Here is a 20,851-nt window from a genome sequence, read left to right as displayed (position 1 = left end):
TAAGTGTTCACAGTCTATTTAATAGTGGGACATGGATATAAGTACTACACAGTTGTTGCTGTTTTAGAACACATTCAATTTTGATATAAGCATTTGCTACGGGAGGGATTTGGGCGTTCCATATTCTACACTTTTAAAGATTTATTCTGCCAGTTTAAGCAAACAATATCAAATTATGATAGCTGGTCCGGTCTTCTACTTAGCTTGGTTTCCTAAAAAAAATTGTTCATAAAGCATTAGCCAAATAAATGTCTGACTTACTTCAGAACTCAAGGCTTTCTGGATTTAAACAGTGGAAACAAGCAAGATAGTTTTCAACGAAAAGTGTGATTTGTTCAGTGCTAAAACTACCATGCTGATATAATAAAATATTTTTCCATGATCAATTTTAATGCTTTATTCATTGATTAAAAGAATATACATTTAACATAAACCATACAACATCAGTCATCAAGTCAAACACTCAGCTGGTTTCCTTACAATTTCTGTCAGGAGATACTTTAGTCTGATCACATTTATAAGATAAAATCTCACCACATCTGGCATTCACACACACTGTGCCAGTGGATTCACTCTACTGATGTACATATAAAATCCGCATGGTATGTGCTCACTGGAGACAAAACAGCGCACACCTGTCAAAAGGTCATTTTAATATAAGATGGTAAAACCATTTGTAAAACACATATAAACTTTTCCATAAATAGAATCATATCTGGACATCTGTTGCATAAATTGTGTTTTCCAAAGCTTACAATATGGCAGCCAGGTCTCAGCACTGCTGGGCACCCACGTTGGCCACTTAACTTTATTATTGCAGACTGTCCTTTAACATTAAATGCACAACATTCGTACCACTTAAAACTTGGGTCAGGTGGAAGTCTCACAGAGACCACGTCTGTACCGCGGTTGCCCTGAAACAGTTTAAATCGGCTTTTAAAGCCTCTCAGATATAACAAGATTTTAAAACATACTTCATGGAATGTTCTTCATGCATCATAGCAGCTCATACCTGTGATAGAACAAGGTTTGTATTATCTGTTTTCCTTTCTTTCCTTTACATTCACTATTCACAGTGAAACAGGTGCATGTTTAAGAGTTCTGAGGTTGCTGACTGAGCCACAGCACAGCTGTGTACCACAGGTCGAAATTCGACCTTATATATTACAATCTAGCAGTATCTGGCTGGCCACAAAGTGGCCTGTCCCTGCCAGCATGTGGGCACTTCTTCGTTTTAAATCTATTCTTTGGCAGCTGACACAGGCGCTGACAGAGAAAATCCAGTGACTTAGTTGCTAGGGATTTCACGACTAATGTTTGTTTGCAAGCAAAGTAGACTTAAATTTATATCTTTAAATCATTATGGTTTTACCCCATCGGAGTGTAGAGACTTGACGTTTCTTTTTAAATCTGGGCCCAAAGCTAACTTGTACGGAGAAGCTGACAGACCACAAGAAAAAGAAGCTACAATTAATTTTACAATGAAACTACGATTGATAGCTTTCAGAGTCAGGTAAGCATCTGAAGAAGCTATACTGTGCAAGAGACAACTGCTTCATATTTAAGGAGGAGATTGCAGAGTGGCAATATTTCATGCTCCAGATATTGTACATGAAATCAAAGCAAAGGTTTACAGTAAATGGTATTGGATAGTCCTGATTTTTCTCTCTTTAAAAAAAAAAAAAAAAAGCTTTAAGTAGCATGCTACTAGTTTACATGACAATGACTGCATTCAAAACCACTGGGCTATGGATAGTAAAAAGATTTTTGGCTCCTGAGCACAAAAACTCCGACAATAGTAAAATCAGTGAAGTTGCAGAGTTACTCAGTACAAAAAGAAAGTTAGCCGGCAACCTCAGACAACCTTCAGCCACATCTGAGTTTTGCTTTTTTTCCTTTTTTTTTTTTTTGTAGACAAGTCCATTAACCGTGAAAGCCCTAAACGTTGCCACTTTCAGCTTCTAAACCAATACCCGACTACGTTCTTTGATCAAGAAGTAGAATATACATACATAATTCTATATAGCTAATACTGATTAAACACAGCACAAGAGGGGTTAATTCACACTACTGAAAAACATAATAGGACCCTACTTGCATATGTAACCACAGGAACTGTAAATAAAGAGAACTAAATGCCTTCACTGAAGCTTTGCATTTCTCTGTAAAAATGACGAGTTGGCTCAGTAAAGACACTGAGTAATTCTATGTCCATGACTGCGTGCCAAGGTCGGCCCAATCCAAGGGATACCTGCTCAATGAGATTGTGCACCGGATCCACATCTTGATCGGCCAATTCACCTTGGTCAAAATCAATGCTTTCTTCTGTGACTTCAAGCACTTTCAAATCAGAGCCACGAAGACGAGCAATGGCAATCAGGTTGTGAGCCCAAACAGTATAACCTGAAACACAAAAAAGCAATTACTAATTTTTAGGACTTTGTCTTTCTTCCCTCTCCCTCCCCACCCTACCCCAAAGGTAATTTAATATTTTACAGCCTCACAGCTAACGTCTCCCTATTTAGCAATTTTCCTAATGAGGTTCTTTTCAAGAAATCACCCCAGTAATTGGTCAGTTTACTTACTCGGTTAATTAAAAAAGTGAATATTGCTGCTGCTTCTTTTTGTATTTAATTTTTGCAGAGCTGCCTGTTTTTCCTTCCCCAATAATTCTGGGTAGCTGTGTAAGGAAATGTCTCATGGTATTTCTTGGTAGTTTTGCAGCATGGTATGTATGTAGCATAAAGGCTTGCGTTAAAGGAGCCAATAATCGTAAAATATGTCGGGTGTAATACAACTTTGACGGGGAAGCCAGTAATGCCTGACTAAAGTGAGGACAATCCAACAGTGCAGGAACTTATTTTCCTACCAATTAAGGGTTGTTGGGTTGTTGTTTTTTGGCAACTGTGAGTCTTGTGTTCTGAAGGTAGTAACAGTTTCCCACCATATAATCATGTTGATAATGCACAGCGTATCCTAGCCTGAAGCCAAAGCACAATTTATTCCCTGCCCCAACACCCAACACTTTGGGAATTCTCCCAAAACCTGGAGAAAAATACTTGAGTGGGAAATCTCTAGGGCATACCCATACCCATATGAATGTGTAGGTTTCTAAACTAGCAGTGTTTTGCCCCTATGTAATTGCCTACCATGCACTGCCAGAAGAGAGAGCCTTGTGCACCTCCAGGCCAATAAAACCAATGGGTCTTCGGTTCGGTTGTCGCTGAGATCTGGGAAGCCAGACATATCTATCACATCATTCATTAGTATGAAATGAGTGAGGAACTTATCATACTGCCTAGATATGAGATCAACAACAGCTCCTGAAACGCAAGTGATGTAGCTGTCGAAGTGAATCCTCTCCAGTGGGATACTGGGTTTAAGAATCCTTAGCATGTCATCGCTCTTGATATCAAAAGCCATTATATAGACCCGAAGATTAGTGCTGTTGCGTGTCAGTGCCTTCCAGTCTTCGTCTTCTGGCATATTTTCCAGGGACTTGTGCATTACGGAAATATTGTGGACCAGAAGAGACAGTCGATGCAAAGGCACATGGTTACTATCAGCCAGGACTCTTGCCATTTCTGCTGTAAAATCACAGAAATCCAAGGCGAGTGAGCGAAGACTGACAAAACGCTCCAATTCAACCGCAGTGATAAGAGTGGTATTACCAGGGATGTGGTTGTCCAGTAAACTCAGGTGTTCCATAGTGTTGGCAATAGGATTTGAGAGAGATGACAATGATGTGGGTGTTACGATTTGTAGCATAAACCCGCATGACAGCCATTTCAGTTGCCTGCTGTTACCCAATATTTCTTCAAACAGCTGCTGTATTCTGCAAGAAGAAACAGAAGCAACCGTCTTAATCTTTTATAGTTTAATTTTTTAATTCTGAGCCAAGTTCAATAGACAAGGAAGCAACAACGCTTTACACTTTTAATGCAAACTGTGTTGCATTAGAAACACACTGGCTGTAGCAGGGGTGGGTGGGGTGGAGAAAGAACACACCATTTAAAAATAAGTCTAAAGTTCCAGCAGCAGAATTGCACTTGCTTTTTAAAGTTCTGTTGTCTTCCTTTTTGTTTTAAACAAATATAAAAGAAAATTCATTTTGCCCTTTTGGAACTGTGCATGCTAACTTGTTTTGATTCTCTTCCCCACATTTTGTAACTAGCATATGTGTAGGGTAGCTACCAATGGCTAGAAGTCCTAGAGAGCACAGCGTGGGGGGTTCAATAGTGCTTGTATCTACTCACTGTATCAGCACTTTGTGCATCTCATTCAAATGATACTCCAAAGGGAAAATCAGGACTGGTTAATACTGTATATGCTTGTACATCATTGACACTTGATTTGAAGCCAAATGGTGGAAGTGATATTTGATTATATGAAAGCTCTATCCGTGATGCTTGTTCCACGATAACCATTTCTCACATGCGAGTCATGACTTGGTACCACATTCAGAGTGATGGACATCTGTATGTAACCTATTTATACTGGCTGATGAAAATAATGGGGGGTAGGAAGTAACTTGCATCTTACGCTTATTTTACTTATGCAATTGCAGCTTTGGTCAGCGGGGGAAATAAATATCTAACTGGAGAGTGGAGGAAACCCATTCTCCATTCATTTATTTCCCCCCACCCACCTGTGCAAAGCTGTGATTGCTGGTTTTGGAACAGCAGCTCTGGTACTATCCCAGAGCCCTGCCACTGTCTTCCCCAAGCTGGGCAGACGGCCCTCCATCTTGCCGGGGGAGCGGTGTGTTCCGAAGGGTTCCTGGCTTTATGTATTTTTGCATAAATGTGTGGATCCCTCATGTAAGATGTGAGTTAACTGTACCACCAGAAACTTTTCTTCTAATTAGCCAGCACAACTCTGATAATGATGAGCATTCTAATCCCACCCTTCCACCAAGGAGCTGAGGCCAGTGTACACAGTCCCCACACGTCTCATATTTTACTCCTGAAGTTAATTGTGAGAACAGTCAGGTTAATTGTGTCTGAAGCAGTATGAAAGTTGCTCAGTTTTTTGCAGAATGCACCTGCTTTTAGCAATGTGACATGGATAGCATAAAGTTTATACTGAGAATTGCTGGATGAAGATACTGCTATAGCAGTCCCTGGAACCCCTCCTGCTTTGCTTAAAATGATTTATCCTAGAATGTGAATTTTGTAGGAGAAAATCTCCCAACTATTGCAAATGGCTTGTTTTTAGAGTAATCATGTTCTGAGAAAAGATGTCCAATTTGCAAAGGAAATTGCAACAACAAAGAACGACAGACACGGTGAAACCATGAGCCATTATTTTCAGTACTAAATCATCAGAGAAGACAATGGATTATATTCTAAAACAGCACATTTACAACACACACATCCCATTTCATTAAACTGCAATACTGTAACAATATATTTTGGACAACTTACTGCTTAATCTTTTTTCCATCTGGATCCACTTTGCTGAGGTGCGTATTTGATATACTTCCATGTTGTTGGAGAATGCTTATATCACCAAAGAGACTCAATTTCTGAAGATTCCTATTTGGAAGGGGAAAGTGTCAAGTCAGAGGCTTTGCATTAGAGGAGCATTTGAAAATAGCTCAAGCTTTTGTGTTATATGAGCCGCAATCCACACGGTAACACTATAGCCTTCCAGCACATGAAATCTAGAAACTAGCTGGCCCTTCTAACCAAGGTACATTTGAATGACCACGCTAAATAGCTTTACAATACATTTAAATTTGTTCAAAACTAGAAAAGAACCCAACATAATTCAGTCACAATATAGTGAATCTTTTTTTCTGAATCACAGTATACTAGAAATAATCCTCATGAATATAGACAGTGGTAAGGAAATGGTTATATGTCTGTAATGCCTTAAGAGAAAATATTATGAAAATGATTTACAGGTGGTACATGACCCCAGTCAAGCTTGCAAAAATTTATCATTTGCCCAATAATAAATGCTGGAAATGTAATGAGACTGAAGGTACCTTCTACCACCTTTGGTGGACCTGCCTGAAGATTAAAGCCTTTTGGGAAATGATCTATAATGAAATTAAGAAAGTCCTTAAAAGGACTTTTCCTAAGAAACCTGAGGCTTTTCTCCTGGGCATGGTTGGCCAATTGGTGTCAAGGAAGGATAGGACGTTTTTTATGTATGCTACCACAGCAGCAAGGATTCTTTTAGCAAAGCATTGGAAGACACAAGAACTACCCACGCTGGAAGAATGGCAGACGAAGGTGATTGATTATATGGGACTGGAGGAGATGACTGGCAGAATCCGTGACCAGGGGAAAGAGACAGTGGAAGAAGACTGGAAGAAATTTAAAACATATCTTAAAAATTGTTATAAAATTGAGGAGTGTTAAAATGTCAAGGAATTGGGAAATATAGAATTGCAGCTGTAATTAATAGGTTAGAGAAGAACTTAAGAGAAAATGAATTGTATAATTTGCTAATTGGAGGAGTTGCTGAAGAAATATAAAACAAGGATGCAGAAAAGGGGGGGTATGGGGAAGTCTGGGAAGCAAGGTGTATGAAAAAAAGGTTATGAAATTATACATGTCTATATGTTTGTATGTTTGTGTATTGTGTATTTTTTGTGTTTATTTTGTGTTTGGAAAACCAATAAAAATTTATTTAAAAAAAAAAAAAAGGAAATGGTTATATGTCTGGTATTAATACAAGTGGACGTAACATTGTAGAGGAGCTTGCAAAATATATACCAGAATGAAATCTCCTGTACCTAGGGTCACTGGGTGCAGCTATTTGGGACTTGCCATGCTAGTGACAGAGACTGTATAGAAGCTATGATGTAGATGAGCTTTCTTGGCATGAACCTGCTTATTTTCTTGGCTTTTTTCCACCTAAGAATAAAATGCTTGAATATAAAGGATGGAATGGAAAAGCCATCTAACCAGATTTCCTTCTAGCCCGCCTTCACAGACTGCATCACTCTCCAGGTTATGTTTCTAGCAGAGTTGCGACATTTTTGGTAAATTCCATATTGCATGGCTCAGGCATAAACACGATGCCCTGCCTAATATTTACTTAGAAGCTCTTGGATTCTCCCAGGTACAGATTAGATAACTTGCCAGATCTTCACAGAGGACAAAGTAAAAGGCAGCAAACACAGCCATTCCCTAGATTATTTTCAGTGAAGATGATTAATAACAGCTGTTTCCAAGGCCATCATATTTAAAGGTACATACACAGCTTATTTGGAGACGAGTTTATAGTTCAATACATACAGCCTTTAATTTATTACCTATACTAATGCTTCACTGAAAATCATGTTTAAATATTTCAGCGCGTACACTTTTGCCTCCCACATTCTTCTAAATTCTCAATTCTGCTCCAGTCTCCTCTACTTTGGGTGTTCTGTAGGCAACCAAGTAAAACAATTTGCTCACTTTTGCTCCCATAGATGTACAGTATTAAAAAGAAAACTGTTGTATAAACAAGTCTGAAGAAGCATTCACCAGCCTGGCACCCTCCAGATGTTTTGCACTACGACGTTTGGATGACATCAGGTTGGTGAAGGTTGGTCTATTAAAAACCATCTACAAGTAGCCCCTGCTACCCACTCAATAGTGGTCTAAAAAGCAGTAAAGGAGAGCCAGGTTTCTTCCAATTAACAAAAGCTTGCTTGTCTGGTTGTAGCAACTCATATTCCCATTAAGTGACTACTAGATGAGTGGTTAGCTACAGCCCTGAATTTATATATTGACTTTTGATCATAAATTCAACCTGAAGCATAAGCACTCTCTGTAGAAAATTAACTATGTTTATGTCAGTTCAAACCTAAGTTTGGCAGGGTGCCACTCAATTGGTAGCTACTCAGAGTTGTCATAACGTATTGCGCAGAAATCCGAAGACTAGTCACATACAGCAAAGTTCATGCCCCAAATACGTCAATATTTTGAGTGCATCATTTATTGCCAATATGCAAAACACAGAGATTGCTTTCCAAAGGATTTTCTAAAGGGTCAGCTTTCATACCTGATCTCTATGCTCCGCTTACAGAGTCAGGCCACAATAATGTGAACATTTTAATTAGAATCAGCAGTGAGCACCCAAGAACATCAAGCAGTATTGCTATTTTTAGCTCTGCAGCCAAAGACTTCTTGCCTCAGGTACCGTAAATTCTAAAAGAACAGCATTGTCATTTGAAAGTTGTGTGTAGTTGCGTAAGCTGTACATGCTGCACAGCTGAAAGCCAGGCTAGACCTTATAGGAGGGCTACAGCTGCCACTGCTGTCACTCTCTCTTGTAGCATCGTCCAACACATAAAATGCATCACACAAAATATCGCTATGCTAACCCATCTGCCAATGCTGTGAGGCAAAGACCGGGAGATGAGCAACACAATAGGATGCCATGTGTTGTGTTGGATGCTATAAGGAGGAGTGGTGGTTGCTGCAGGGACGAAGATAGTAAGCCCTCACATACCAATTCACGTGAATAACTAATCAAAATATCTGGGGTCAGTTGCTCAAACTATCCAGTGCCCCTGAAGGCCTTCTCTTCTGACTTCAAACATTCACTTACTTTAACACTCTGGCACTATCTATTCGACACACACCTTTAGCACGGTGGGCACTGCTTGCACATCATGACTTGAAGTGTGTGTGAACGCATCTGCCCGTGTATGTGAGAAAGAGGGAGACAGAGAGATTAGGTATCACAGCACACACTTCAATCCTATATACATTTACTTGGAAGCAAGTCTCACTTTTAGGGGGACTTACTCCCAGAAAACTATGCAGAGAGGGATCCAAACCACACTCTGCAGACATGCTATTACATTTCCATTCATTTCATTCACAAAGCTTCCACCAGCCCATCAGAAGCCAGAGCCCAGTCGATCCCACAGCAGCAGCAGTGACAGCTCCTGGCGCCAGGCTAACTTGATGAACTCTGGATCTCCTTCGGTCATGTGTTATCATGAACTGTAATGTCCTAAAAATACATGAGCAATTTAGTAATACCCATTAAACCACTGTGTAAAACACAGCATTTTTCTAATGTATGACATTAGCTCTAGGGTTTATGCACAATTGTTTCCAACCTGCATTAAGACTGTGTTGGAGCTTTAGAGCAATTTATGGAATTGCTTGGAGAACCTTGTGTTCCATATTATGTCCTAGATCCTTCAGAAACTATTAATTCTTCCCAGCCTTATTTTATATGCTGCACTCAAGCAAAGCCATTAATTCTCTGTTCAGCAACTAATTTTCAGAAGCCATATTTTCAGTTGAGCAATGGCCAAAAGGCCTGCAGTGTGGGCTCTGCTTGGACCTACATGACCAAAATTAAAGTGAATGCGCTCTTCAGCATCCTCTTCTCCAGCACAATCTGCGTCAGAAACTTTGGCACTCTATGCACCTTGTATGCACCTTCACTGCTCACTGCTATTTCTTTGTGCTTTGGCTTGTACGCAGGAATAAACAGTTTAGGTGCACAATGAGATAAAGAGGTCTGCCCAAGTTTATTCTGTTTGTAGTGTAGAAGACATGTGCTTCACCCAGGAAGAAAATGGCTGACTACACCATAAGAGCACATGGTCCTGTCTGAGACATCCTGGTGATCAGGGGCTGTGAAAGGAGCCAGGCAGAAAACCTTTAGAAACTAGATTTATTCACTAGGCCACCATTTGTCTATCTACACGTTTAACTTTTAAAGTATAGTCCATGCTATACTTCTTAGTCAAACAGAATATAATTTGCTAGATTTATCTCATTGCCACCTAGTCCACAACAGAAACACATCTAATGTTATAGAGTGATCTAGTATGTTCAAACTCTGACATTCTGCATTGTGATTTATTTTACTTTTGTGGTTGGAAGAGCCAGATACAAGAACTTGCCTGTGTAGTGTTAGTGCATTGGCAGAGACTAAAAGTAGTCAATGCAACCATTTCAGCTACACATTCATGTGCACTGCGGTTTCTGTGAATACAATACCAAGCTATGAACCAGAGAGAAAACTAACACCTACTAGCTATCAGAAAGCAAATTCATAGAAGAATATATAAAGTAAACAAGTCTTGCCACAACAGATACTGCTGTGGCAAAACTTTCCACAAATGCAGGATTGGAAAGATGCCCAAAACCTTTATTAGCGAAACTAACATTTTACTGACATCCAAAATATCTACCAATTAGAGGAATTCGTACATGTGTAATAAGTTGCCTAAAAATATTAGCAACCACATCACAGTTCCCTCATGTTCGTAGGTGGAAACCTGTCAAATTTCACTAGTGTTATATCAGACAGCGAAGAGGTTTCTCAATAATTTCCCACGTACTTAAAAAATTATAAAAGTAGAATGATTACTCTTTTTTAACCAGTGTTTTCTTGGGAAGAAAGTTTTTAAAAAGTTTAGGGATCTACTACAAATTATTTAATGGCTTAGGTAATGCCTTAGATAGGAACATTGGGGCGTATTTTTCTATCTGCCATAATTGCTGCATTTTCCACCTCCTCAATTATGAACTGTCTTCCACTGAGCACCTAGAAGACAAGGAGGAAACTAAGATAGGCTGCTTCCTCTGGCTGGGTGCAGCATTTTCACATCACAGTCCTGACACAGTGGCTGCTTAGAGAGGGCGATGTCCAGGCTCCTAAGTATTGACCAGTTTCAAAATAGGCCTGTACTCTGGAGGCTGTACACTCACGTCAAAAGCATATTTTATAACTGCAATTTCTGAGAATCCCTGGGGATCTTGTTGCAGTTTAATAAAGGCGAAATTAAAAGATTGGCCTCTTTTGCTCTATCGTTATTCAAGCTGTCAAGCAAGCATCAATGACAGGGTGCATTTTGCTCTTTTTTCTGAATTTAAGCTTTCATTAAAAAAAAAACAAAGCACCTACCTCTCAAATGCATTAAGTCATTTATGGTAGGGGGAATAGAGTTACTCAGACGTAGCAAACAGGACAGCTCCACTTTATCTGCCCACACTATGCCATGGAGAATTGCACTGTATCATATGAATTTCCAGCTAAGTATACTGTGCTTTTTGATGTAGCTCTGTCCATTTTTAGCAGTGAGCCTTGCTCACGCTCTATGTCATGATGCCACTGCATTATGTGGGTGGCATTGTAGCCAAGATAGTTATCATGGTGTGAACTGCAAAGAGGGATGTTCTCCGAAGGGCTTTGAACAAGATAATTATAAAAACATTATCAGAAGTCAGAACCATTAGTAAATGTAAATCATGAGTTTGTATTCCCAAACCTGAGAACAGAAGAATTTAGCTTCCTCCCCATGCCACTCCAAAATTCTAATCAGAACACAAACGTTTCAAAGCATGGGAATATATTTCCTTAGTTTCCAGGCCGTTATGTTCTTGATTAGTTACAATAGTCACTTAAAGTTGACTTTTTAGGCTCTGCACTTCAGGCCATTTGTGTTTGACAAAGACATACTGTAGGTTTTGAAGAGATTGTAAATTTTATCACTGCCTGTTATGTAACTGAAGAATAAATGAGGCAGTCAGAAGGAACATCAGCCTCGGCCATTTGATCATCAACCTAAGCATATCTCCTTCATTTCTATTTTTTCTCTCCAACTGATTAATGAAAAATATTTTGCTTGCAAACCATTTTGAATAACTAGCTGGTGCAATAAAATATGCCATTTTAAATCATGCTGTGTGAAAAACAAAGCCACCAACTCTCTGATCTCATACAGTGATGACATGGAAATTTCCCTCTATTCTGTAAAATACTGAAAATCTCTCCAGAACAAGCAATCTTGCTATGCTGATCAGTAAATGTGCCTCCGGTGTGCCCTTTTTCTTTCAAGAGTTCAATGACAGAAATAAACGCCTTATCTTTCAGAAGCCTATTTGCTGCATAATGCTGAACATGCTAATATGCCTCTTTCTTTCCTAGCTTATTCACCTCCTTTTCAAGCCTATTCATTTTTATTACACAGATGCTCTAACAAGTTAACATTACTACATAATTTATCTTGTACAGGTCAAGAGCAGGCGTATTTCCCCAGAAACCAAATGTGACAAAAGAAGATAACCAACCAGCAGGCATTGCAGATGGAGGAAGAGAAAGTAAAGCAACAGGAAGAACTAGTTTAGTATCTCTATTTCAGACCTTGAAAATATTTGAAAATATTTGAAACAATTCAAAACAGCACCTTTTCAAGGTGGTATGAAGAAACTAATTATGGAGAACAAATTTTTAAAAAATCAGTTTAATACCACTGCACCTGCAACCAAGGGCCTCAAAAGACAAGGCTATTTCAATTACTGTTAGAAATGTTGTTTAAAAAATATGATGTGATTAAGAGTATTTGAGTGCAATATAATATTGGGAAATGTGAGACGAGGATAAAAAAATAAACAGAAAATTATCAGACAAGCTGAGGGAAGTTCTGGAAAAAAAGAGTTTAAGTTAAAAATGGATGTATAATTTTGTAAAAATGTTTTTTTTAATGGAAAATCTAATAAAAAATATTTATTTATTTTTTTAAAAGATAAGGCTATTTCATCCTTTGATTTCCTCTCCCCCACCCAGTCTTAAGCATGTTTACATGGAAGAAGTTAAGACATACAGGAACAAGGTCTGATTGCCCACTCTCCAAATCACACACACAATCACTTAGTTCATAGTTTGTGGCAAAGGTTTCACAGGAAATAGGGGTGTGCATCAGTTTCAGAAAAATGGTGGAGCCAAGTGGGATGTCTGGGAGGAGGTGTCCAGTACAAAAGCCCCTGGATGTGCTAGTCTACTCTGGAGGAGTTGCTATGCCTGCAAATTTCACCTACTTCAATCAAAAGGGGGACAAATTGGAGCCATTTGAATTCCCAATATTGGAAGGGTGGGTGGCAAATGGAACTGATTCACTCTCCTGAGCCAAACTCAGCTGTTTTATAAAGTGCCAAACTCTGGGATTCAAACCAAATATTATGGTTGGTGCACACTCCTAACAGGAAGTAACTAGAAAAGAAGATTCCATGGGGTCTCTAATTATATGTGGCCTTTTAGAAGTGGGTGGAATATTTAAAATTTTAATCCTCCGCTTGCTTTTTAAGTATCTATTGGGAGAGTTGGGCTATAAATCGGTTTGAGTTGCCTTGGGCAAGGTAAAGTGACTAAAAAATTCAATAAATAATAACAACGTATGAGCTTGAGGCTCCATCTCCAACACCAAACAATGGTTTGTTATATGTGAACTGACCCCACTGTTATAACAGAATTTACTTCAGTAAGACTATTTAAAATTGCAATCTACTAAGGAGATCCACACATAGAAGCAGGCTTCCCAGAGCAGATTTCTTTGCTGGATTGTGCATGCAACAAGGAACTGGATGTTCAGATATTCTTGCTGAATGCCCACATCCATTAAAGAAGGCTATGCATGATGGAATGTGAATTGTGTACACAGTGCCCAACTCATATGCAGCACAGATGGAATGAGGATAGGCACCAAACACATGCAAGCTCTATCAGCACTGTAGAGTGGGGAAGATCCTGAGACTTTCCATTCATCCAGGGATGCAATCAAGGCAGCACATCCCCATCCATTACCTGAGACAACAGTACATGATCATTACTCAACATGATCATTACTCAACACTAAACAGAGAATAGTCTTAAAACTCATGATGCAGCTGAAACTAAGCAAGCCTGGCCCTGTAAACTGGGAGGCTGCCCAGGAACCACATGCAATTTGCTCTTTGAGGAGTAGAGCGTAAGCAAAATAAAGACAACTTCTTGGGTGGGACACCTTTCTTACAGCACAATCCTCCGTATTAATTCCAAAGTGAATTCTATGGTTTTTCCACAGGGCTTATTCAGGGGAACATGTGGTTAGAATTGCAGCTTTAAAGGTTTATTCAGAAGGTGGTGTTGCAGAACAAAGCTGCTGCAACAATTAAGTACTTTCCTCAATAAATTCTGAAAGTTAACCGCGGGGGTAGGGAGAGTTCTGCTTCACTAGGAGAAGGAAAGAGTCAAACGTATTTGCTGGATTTAGTTAATGAACTCTCAGAATGGTTCTGCCAAATGAAACACATTTCCTTCTACTTCTCAAATAAGCGTGCATGTCAGCATTCTGGCAACATTTGAGGCGTGTGCGTTCAACAGCACATGACCAAAACATACAGTTCAGACACTACTTTTTGCTCACACCCTAGTCTAGCAATCCTTTCTAAAGGATCATGCTCTGGCTCATTACCATAGGAACCAAGTAATATGAAAATGCACATAATGAACCCTGATGCTCTTTTTTTGTAAGGAAAAGCAACTTCAGATGGAGAAAGTCTTGTGCAGAGATGCAACAGGGTGGGTTTACTCTTTCATTATCAAGTATTTTTTTTCTTTCTAACTCACCACCTGAGCTGCTTTCCCCCTCTGTGGGGTTCCAGGAATAAATTTGTGGTGGTAAATATGCTTCTAGAGCATTTATATGCAACACATAGTCTACTCTTTAAGCTACCTGATCATTGACATACTAAGACAGCCTTGTAACTAAGTCCACTGGAGTTAATAGCCTGTAAAGTAAAACCACTAGCCTGCTAAAAAGCTAGTAGGCTGTGTTGTTATGCTGCTCAGAGGAATAAAAGCCTCTTCCCCAGTGATGAGAACAGAAACAAAGTGGGTTGGTGGTGCCTGGACAGAGCAATCCATCCCTCCTTAGCCAGACAACTAATTAGCCGCATGGAATTCCTTGTTGCCTATGGTCACAAGGCAAGTTGTTAAGATACAAGGCTGACATAGACACTTTGAATGTTTGCTGGTCCTTTCAATGGGGTTGTTTACATAAACACTTTAAGGAAACAGGATTGCCTCTGCAATCTCAACCAGCTGCATTTAGAATTACTGGGGTCAACTTCTACAGAATTATTATTTTGCCTAGCTGGTAAAGAAATAAGGCTATATAAATAGAAGTGGAGAAATGTTTTATGCAAGCATGGCCTCAACTGGTAAGCAACAGGGATGTTCAAAGGAAAACCAGCAGACAGTATGCAGGATCAACCACAAGATACAAATAGCCCTTGCAATGCCATCATCTTTACACTCTTCAGATTCTGCAGGATTGAATAAGAAAGCCCATTAAGTCATCTATGTACCATGATTAGCTAACAGAGTGAAAGGGAGGGAAGGTCCTACAAGAAACTGCTGAGGCCCAAATTCCCCACAGCTTTATTAGGCTGCTAGCTTGAGAGGGGCTCATCGAGCCTGCCACACCCTTGTTGCAGACCTAGCACTTCATCAGTCTAATGGTTTCCTATTAATTTGTCCAGGCCTGCTGATAGTGATGCTGGTTAGAGTTGGGCCTTAGTGTTGCTGTTTTTATAATAGGTGCGTGATTTTATTTTGTTTTGTTTTTTATATAACCATATATCCTGCAGTGTGTGCTGTATTGTAAGCCTCTCTTCTAGATGACGGACAGGGTATCAGCTCAAAGAAAGGACTTTGCTGCTCTCTCTTTCTGGTTCTTGGCTTGTTACTTTTCATGCAGATTACCTCCTTCCCTGAAGCAAGCAGCTGCCTTTTCCACAGGTGAGTGTAAGAGTGCCAATCATTATCTCCAAGTCTAACCTACATCACATGGGTGCTAGCAGTGAGGATATAACAGGGAGAGGAAGAACCATGTGTGTTACACTGAGCTCCTTGGGAGCAAGGTGGGATTTAAATAAATGTAATAAATATGCAAAAATAAAAGTTGACAGAAAGGCCCCACAGCGGGTCACCTAGTGAGTTCACAGATGAGGTGAAATATGAACTGCAATTTCCTGGCTGCCATGAAAGTGAACTGCAATTTCCTGGCTCACAGCACACATACTTGAGTGTTTCAGTATCCACATGACAAAAGCTGGTCACTGTAGCACCCAACAGAGTGAGACGTAATTTGGAAATCTCTGAAAAAAATGGCCACAAATCTGATCTTGGCTGCTTCAGATCTTATCACATCTTTTCATTGACATATGGTTGCTGTACCAGTTGCAGCAGTTTAATTTTCTGAGATGTGTGATCTGAACAGGATTTTCTTACTGCAAATCACTTAAGATGTGCAAACTATCATCCATTCTATTGTGCAGAACTGGCTGTAGGAAAGAGTGATGAGCACAGCATGGACAACTGCACAATCTTTTCTTGAAAAGGACATTTCATTCTGTAGTGGAGCAGAGAGAAACAAGAGTAACACAAAAGGAAACAAACAGCTCTGGAATATTACTGATCAACTTAGATTTTTTTCATTATATGACCTTGACCGAATGGGAATTTTGGAAATCTTGAGGGAGAATGCAGTACTAAAGGCTTACAAATGCAAAATATGTTTATGCTATTTTTGTGATACACAAATGAAATGAAAAATTTGGTATACTTATTTGTAAAACATTCTTGTTTATAAAACCCAATTAAAAATGCAAAATATGTAACTAACTGTGACACCTTTGTTGTATGACAACAAACACTAGAGTCACTGGAAAGGAAAAGATATCACTTTGGATCAGCTGGTATTGCTGTATTGCTCCCTTTAAAAAAGAAGAAAATGTTCTTTAACTGGTTTCCCAATTATGTAACAGCCTATAGCAGAGCAAATTATTAATGTGCCCTGCTGCTGGCTTCAGAATAGTACACTAACAGTAGGTGTTCTAGAACGCACACCACAAAGCCACTGTCTCCCATTTTGAAGGATTTAGGCACTAAAGAAGTGACATGTTAGCTGACGAATGGTTAGTGTTTCTATCAGTCAAGAAACCAAAAGCAACTGTCAGGTTTTCCTAGCAGCTTATGACAAAAAGTATTATGAGCCCATCAAAACAGGGGGCACAGGGCAAATAACAACTGTCTCAACAGCTCCGTTTTGGTGACATCCCAGGGAAGGTACTTGACGTGCGGAAGGTAGTGATGCTACCTATCCAGAAACACTCCTCTCCACAAGGATCCCCCCCCCCAACCGCAGCACTTTTGGGTGGCGACGTGCAGACGTGTGTTCCTTCATGTGATGTTCCCTTACAGTTGCTCCGGAATGGCTCCTTCCTCGCCGCTCACACATCATCCCCCCCCCCCCGCGCGCGCACAGCAGGAGTAAGGCATCTTTAAGTGGATGCGTGACAACCGGGAATTCAACAGGTGCAGCTTCCCCCACCCAGTAATAACTCAATCGGCTGAACTTCAGGCAGATGTTAGAAAGCACATGAACCTTTGAAACAGAGAGAGAGAGAGAGAGAGAGAGAGAGAGAGAGAGCTGCTGCTTCCCACTTGGGAAGCAGGAGGCTTTGCAACTCTCCCTCCCGCTCGGCGTGTGTTTGCATTGGTGTTAGTACGTGTGTGTGTGTTTGTGAATGTTAGTTAACGCTGGCTGGCCTCCCACCACGCCGTCCTACCTGTTGTTGCGGACGCTGCTCAGCACGCAGAGTACGAGCTCCAGGTAGGTCCTCAGCAGCTCCAGCCAGCGAGGGCAGAGCTGCGCTTCTCCCTCCGCCGCGGCCGCTGCGGCTGCCGCTTCCTCGCACACCCCGCTGGCGCCTCCTCCTCCTCCTCCTCCGGCTCCTGCTCCGCCGCCTCCGGCTCCTCCGCTGGGGTAGTTGTCGGCGGCGAACTGGACGCGGAGCTCGCGCACGAACCAGCCGCACTTGCGCATGAGGAAGTCGAGGCGCGGGCGCTCGGCCGGGCAGACGCGCAGGCTGAGGCGCAGCCGGGGCCACAGGGCCGGGTAGAAGAGGCACTCTCGCCAGTGCGAGCAGGCGGCCGAGGCCCGGAGCCGGTCCGGGGCGGCCAGGAACGAGAAGATGTGGACCACCAGCTCGCTGGGCAGGGAGCCGGCGCCCACCGGCCCCCCACACACCGACGACATGGCCGGCCCAGCCGCCGGCGGCCGCAGCCCCGAGCCCGGCCTCGGCCTCCCCTCCGGCTCCTGCGACAGAAACAACAACATCAATGACAAGGCGGAGGGAGGCGGGGCGGGACCGGACGAGACTCTGCTGCTGCTGCCGCTGCCGCCGCCGCCGCCGGAGCCAACCACTGCTCGCAGCCGCAGGGGGAGGGCGAGATGTACCATTGGGCTCCCGGGTTGGGTTGTCGGGGCGGGATGGAACGCACCAACGCGCCGAGAGGGAGGGAGAGGCGGAGCGTACCAAAGTGCGCTCAGCCGGCGGGGGTGGCGGGGAACTGTTGCTCTCATGACTCAGCGCGCGGAGAAGGGCTGGCGTGGCTGATGGATGCCACCTAACGAAAGTTTCGCAGAGGAGGGGGAGGGCGGCGCGATAGCCGACCTGGATTTTTCCTTTGCAAGGCCGCGGGGACGCTTAGAAGAACAAGGGGAGGCGCTGCCACCTAGACGCGGCTGCACAAAGTCCTCCGCGCGGCGAGGAAGACGCCCGGTGTTTCTGCATCTTTCCAAAATTCGATCATCGCTGTACTGTTAAAATGAAGCAGTTTATTCCAGGATAATTTTAAGTGCTGGAATAGGCAAGCACCGGGGCCTGATGAACGAACCTGCCATTATTACCACCTAAGTGGAGTTTATTTTTTATTTTTTTCCTTGACAGATAAGAGCAGAGGGAAAATATTCTCCCTGTCCTGTTTCATTTGTATCAGAGGCATGAGCATGACTAGTGTGCAAAATAACAATTTTGTTCACAGTGCTGGTGCTGACCTTCAAAGCCCTAAATGGCCTCACCTTGTATACACAAAGGAGTGTCTCTATCTGGACACTGAGGTCCAGTTCCCAGGGCAGCCTGTTGGTTCCCTCACTGTGAGAAGTTACAGGGAATCAGGCGTTTTCGGTAGTGGTGCCCTCCCATCAGATGTCAAGGAAATAAAGAGCTATTTGACTTTTAGAGGACATCTGAAGGCAGCCCTGTTTAGGGAAGTTTTTAATGTTGATGTTTTGTTGTGTTTTTGGATCTGCCCACAGTGGCTGGGGCAACCCAGTCAGATGGGCGGCATATAATTCTACCACTTTGCGGCTGGAAAGGTGAACAGAGTGCTCTTAGAGATGGAAGGAACCAAAGGCCACTTTGGCAGCCCTTAGCTGAAGAGCAGGACCATTTCCTGGCCATCTTCCCACAGAATATAAATCACGCATCCTCTCATACAATCTGTGACTCTCCAATGTTATTGGACTTTCAACTCCCATCATCCCCAGTCAGCATGACAAATGGTCAGGCATGATGAGTGTTGCAACCCAGGAACTTCTGTGTCTCGGGTTCTTCCACTCCTACTCTTACACGACACCATGATCTTGGGCAGAAAACCCTAGCACACCACTAGCAGTATCATTTGTCAGCTGCCAGTTCCCAAAATCCTGTCACATTCTTTTTTGACCAAGAAATAAACAAGGCTGCCAACATGCAATTGAAACAACAAGGCAATGCAGGGGGTCACCAGGAGCATGAAAGAGAGGGATTTCAGCTCAGTGGTATTTCCAAGTGACTCCTTAACTTTCTCCCATATAAATGAATAGTTGCCATTCATTTACTGTGTAGAAAAAGGAACGGTTGAATATAGGAATGCACTGAAGGTAAAACCAGCCATCCACAAGTGACATGTGGTGAGTGGCTTTTAGTGACATGGGTTTTGCAGGAGTTTATAGTATGTTTCTTGGATATGGAAGCCTACCTTTGCAGCACATGCCATAATGATGGGCAATTTTGTGATGGTAGTAGTGATTACAGTATCGATGATGGTGGTGCTTTTTTATTTCCTCTTGCAATTATGAAGGCATACTACCTAAACACATTTTCATAAACAAGCGTTCACATAACATCCATATACCTTTCATGGCTGCAGTCCTAAACGTACCTGCTTAGGAGTAAACCCCATTTCACTAATAAGGACCTACTTCTAAGCTAGCATGTACTGGATCAGGCTTATGCATGGCCACTTTAGATATAGCATTGTTTCCAAATATAGGGTGTTATTTCCTCAGTGCTGATGTCACTGCTCAGGCACAACTGAACTGTGAGTTCATAATTCACAAGTACACACAGTCAAAATATGCTGAGTTGATGTCATGATGCAATATCTCCACAATATGCAAGAGCACAGGCACTTTTCTAAGGTCTCTGGCAACACAGCTTATAGATACAATACTTTAATACAGGCTTTTGTGCTGTTACAAAGTATGTGTCTGAAACCACACATGTGCCCAGCACTTGTGTAGTCATACACTACCAAGAAGTTTAGGATCTTTTGCTAGAGTTACAACATGCGTCTGTCAAGAATATGTGTTTACTCTTAACCTTATGCCCACAAGAAGTTCTTACACAAACGGAATAAAGTTTGGTGTATTATATGAAATGAAAGTGGGAGAATATATTAATGCCAATTAAGAAAGCAAAATTTATGCAAGCAGCACAGTGGTTTTTTTTCTAAAAAAAATGTTCAGGGGTACTCTCATTTTCCTACTCATATTGTAATACTGCCCGTCAATGAGGCCAAACTTAGATTCACAAACATGTTTTGACATGTTTTGAGATCAGACTGGTACCAGAGTCAAGAAAGTTCATAATGGATGGTCTGTCATATTACCATATGCCCACCTTTTTATTCATGCCAGGGTCTACAGTAATAAACCACAGAAAATGTTTAGATTAACACACATCTCTCCACAGTTTAATCTGTGATTGTTCAACTGTCTTTTGTAGCACTCTCCCCTTTAAGACCCATTTTGAGTGTAGTATTATTAATACTATTTATGTTTATCTGAAACTTAGTTCAGCTGAATTCAGTGGAAGTACAGCCCAGTCTTTTAAACCTGTTAAACATGCCTGCCTGTGCATAGAACAAGACTGTGAAGCATTAACCAGCACTCGTAACCCACTTCTTAGGGCAGAGGTTTCCAATCTTTTTGGGTCCCTTGACCAACTAC

At 41.5% G+C, this 20,851-nt stretch overlaps 1 protein-coding gene across 1 annotated transcript; it reads right to left on the bottom strand.

The window, feature by feature from the left end:
• Nucleotides 1-18,052, bottom strand: FBXO33 (F-box protein 33). Its single transcript, XM_028720130.2, has 4 exons — nucleotides 17,364-18,052; nucleotides 5,427-5,537; nucleotides 3,150-3,835; nucleotides 1-2,403 (listed from the first exon to the last, which is right to left on the bottom strand). Exons 1-4 carry the CDS (start codon nucleotides 18,035-18,037, stop codon nucleotides 2,132-2,134), a joined length of 1,743 nt encoding a protein of 580 aa, XP_028575963.2. The 5' UTR covers nucleotides 18,038-18,052; the 3' UTR covers nucleotides 1-2,131.
• Nucleotides 18,053-20,851: the final 2,799 nt, after the last annotated feature.

Source organism: Podarcis muralis, chromosome 1, assembly GCF_964188315.1.
Source record: "Podarcis muralis chromosome 1, rPodMur119.hap1.1, whole genome shotgun sequence".
Classification (NCBI taxonomy): Eukaryota; Metazoa; Chordata; class Lepidosauria; order Squamata; family Lacertidae; genus Podarcis; species Podarcis muralis.
This window is presented reverse-complemented; position numbering and strand designations above follow the sequence as displayed.

What these genes read in the sequence shown, in the direction of transcription:
- FBXO33 (XM_028720130.2), bottom strand. Translation starts at nt 18,037, where the DNA reads ATGGTACATCTCGCCCTCCCCCTGCGGCTGCGAGCAGTGGTTGGCTCC. An exon ending in AGCAGCGTCCGCAACAACAG is followed by an intron (nt 5,538 to 17,363) that starts GTAGGACGGCGT and finishes CCTTCCAAATAG; the next exon opens with GAATCTTCAGAAATTGAGTC. An exon ending in GATGGAAAAAAGATTAAGCA is followed by an intron (nt 3,836 to 5,426) that starts GTAAGTTGTCCA and finishes TTCTTCTTGCAG; the next exon opens with AATACAGCAGCTGTTTGAAG.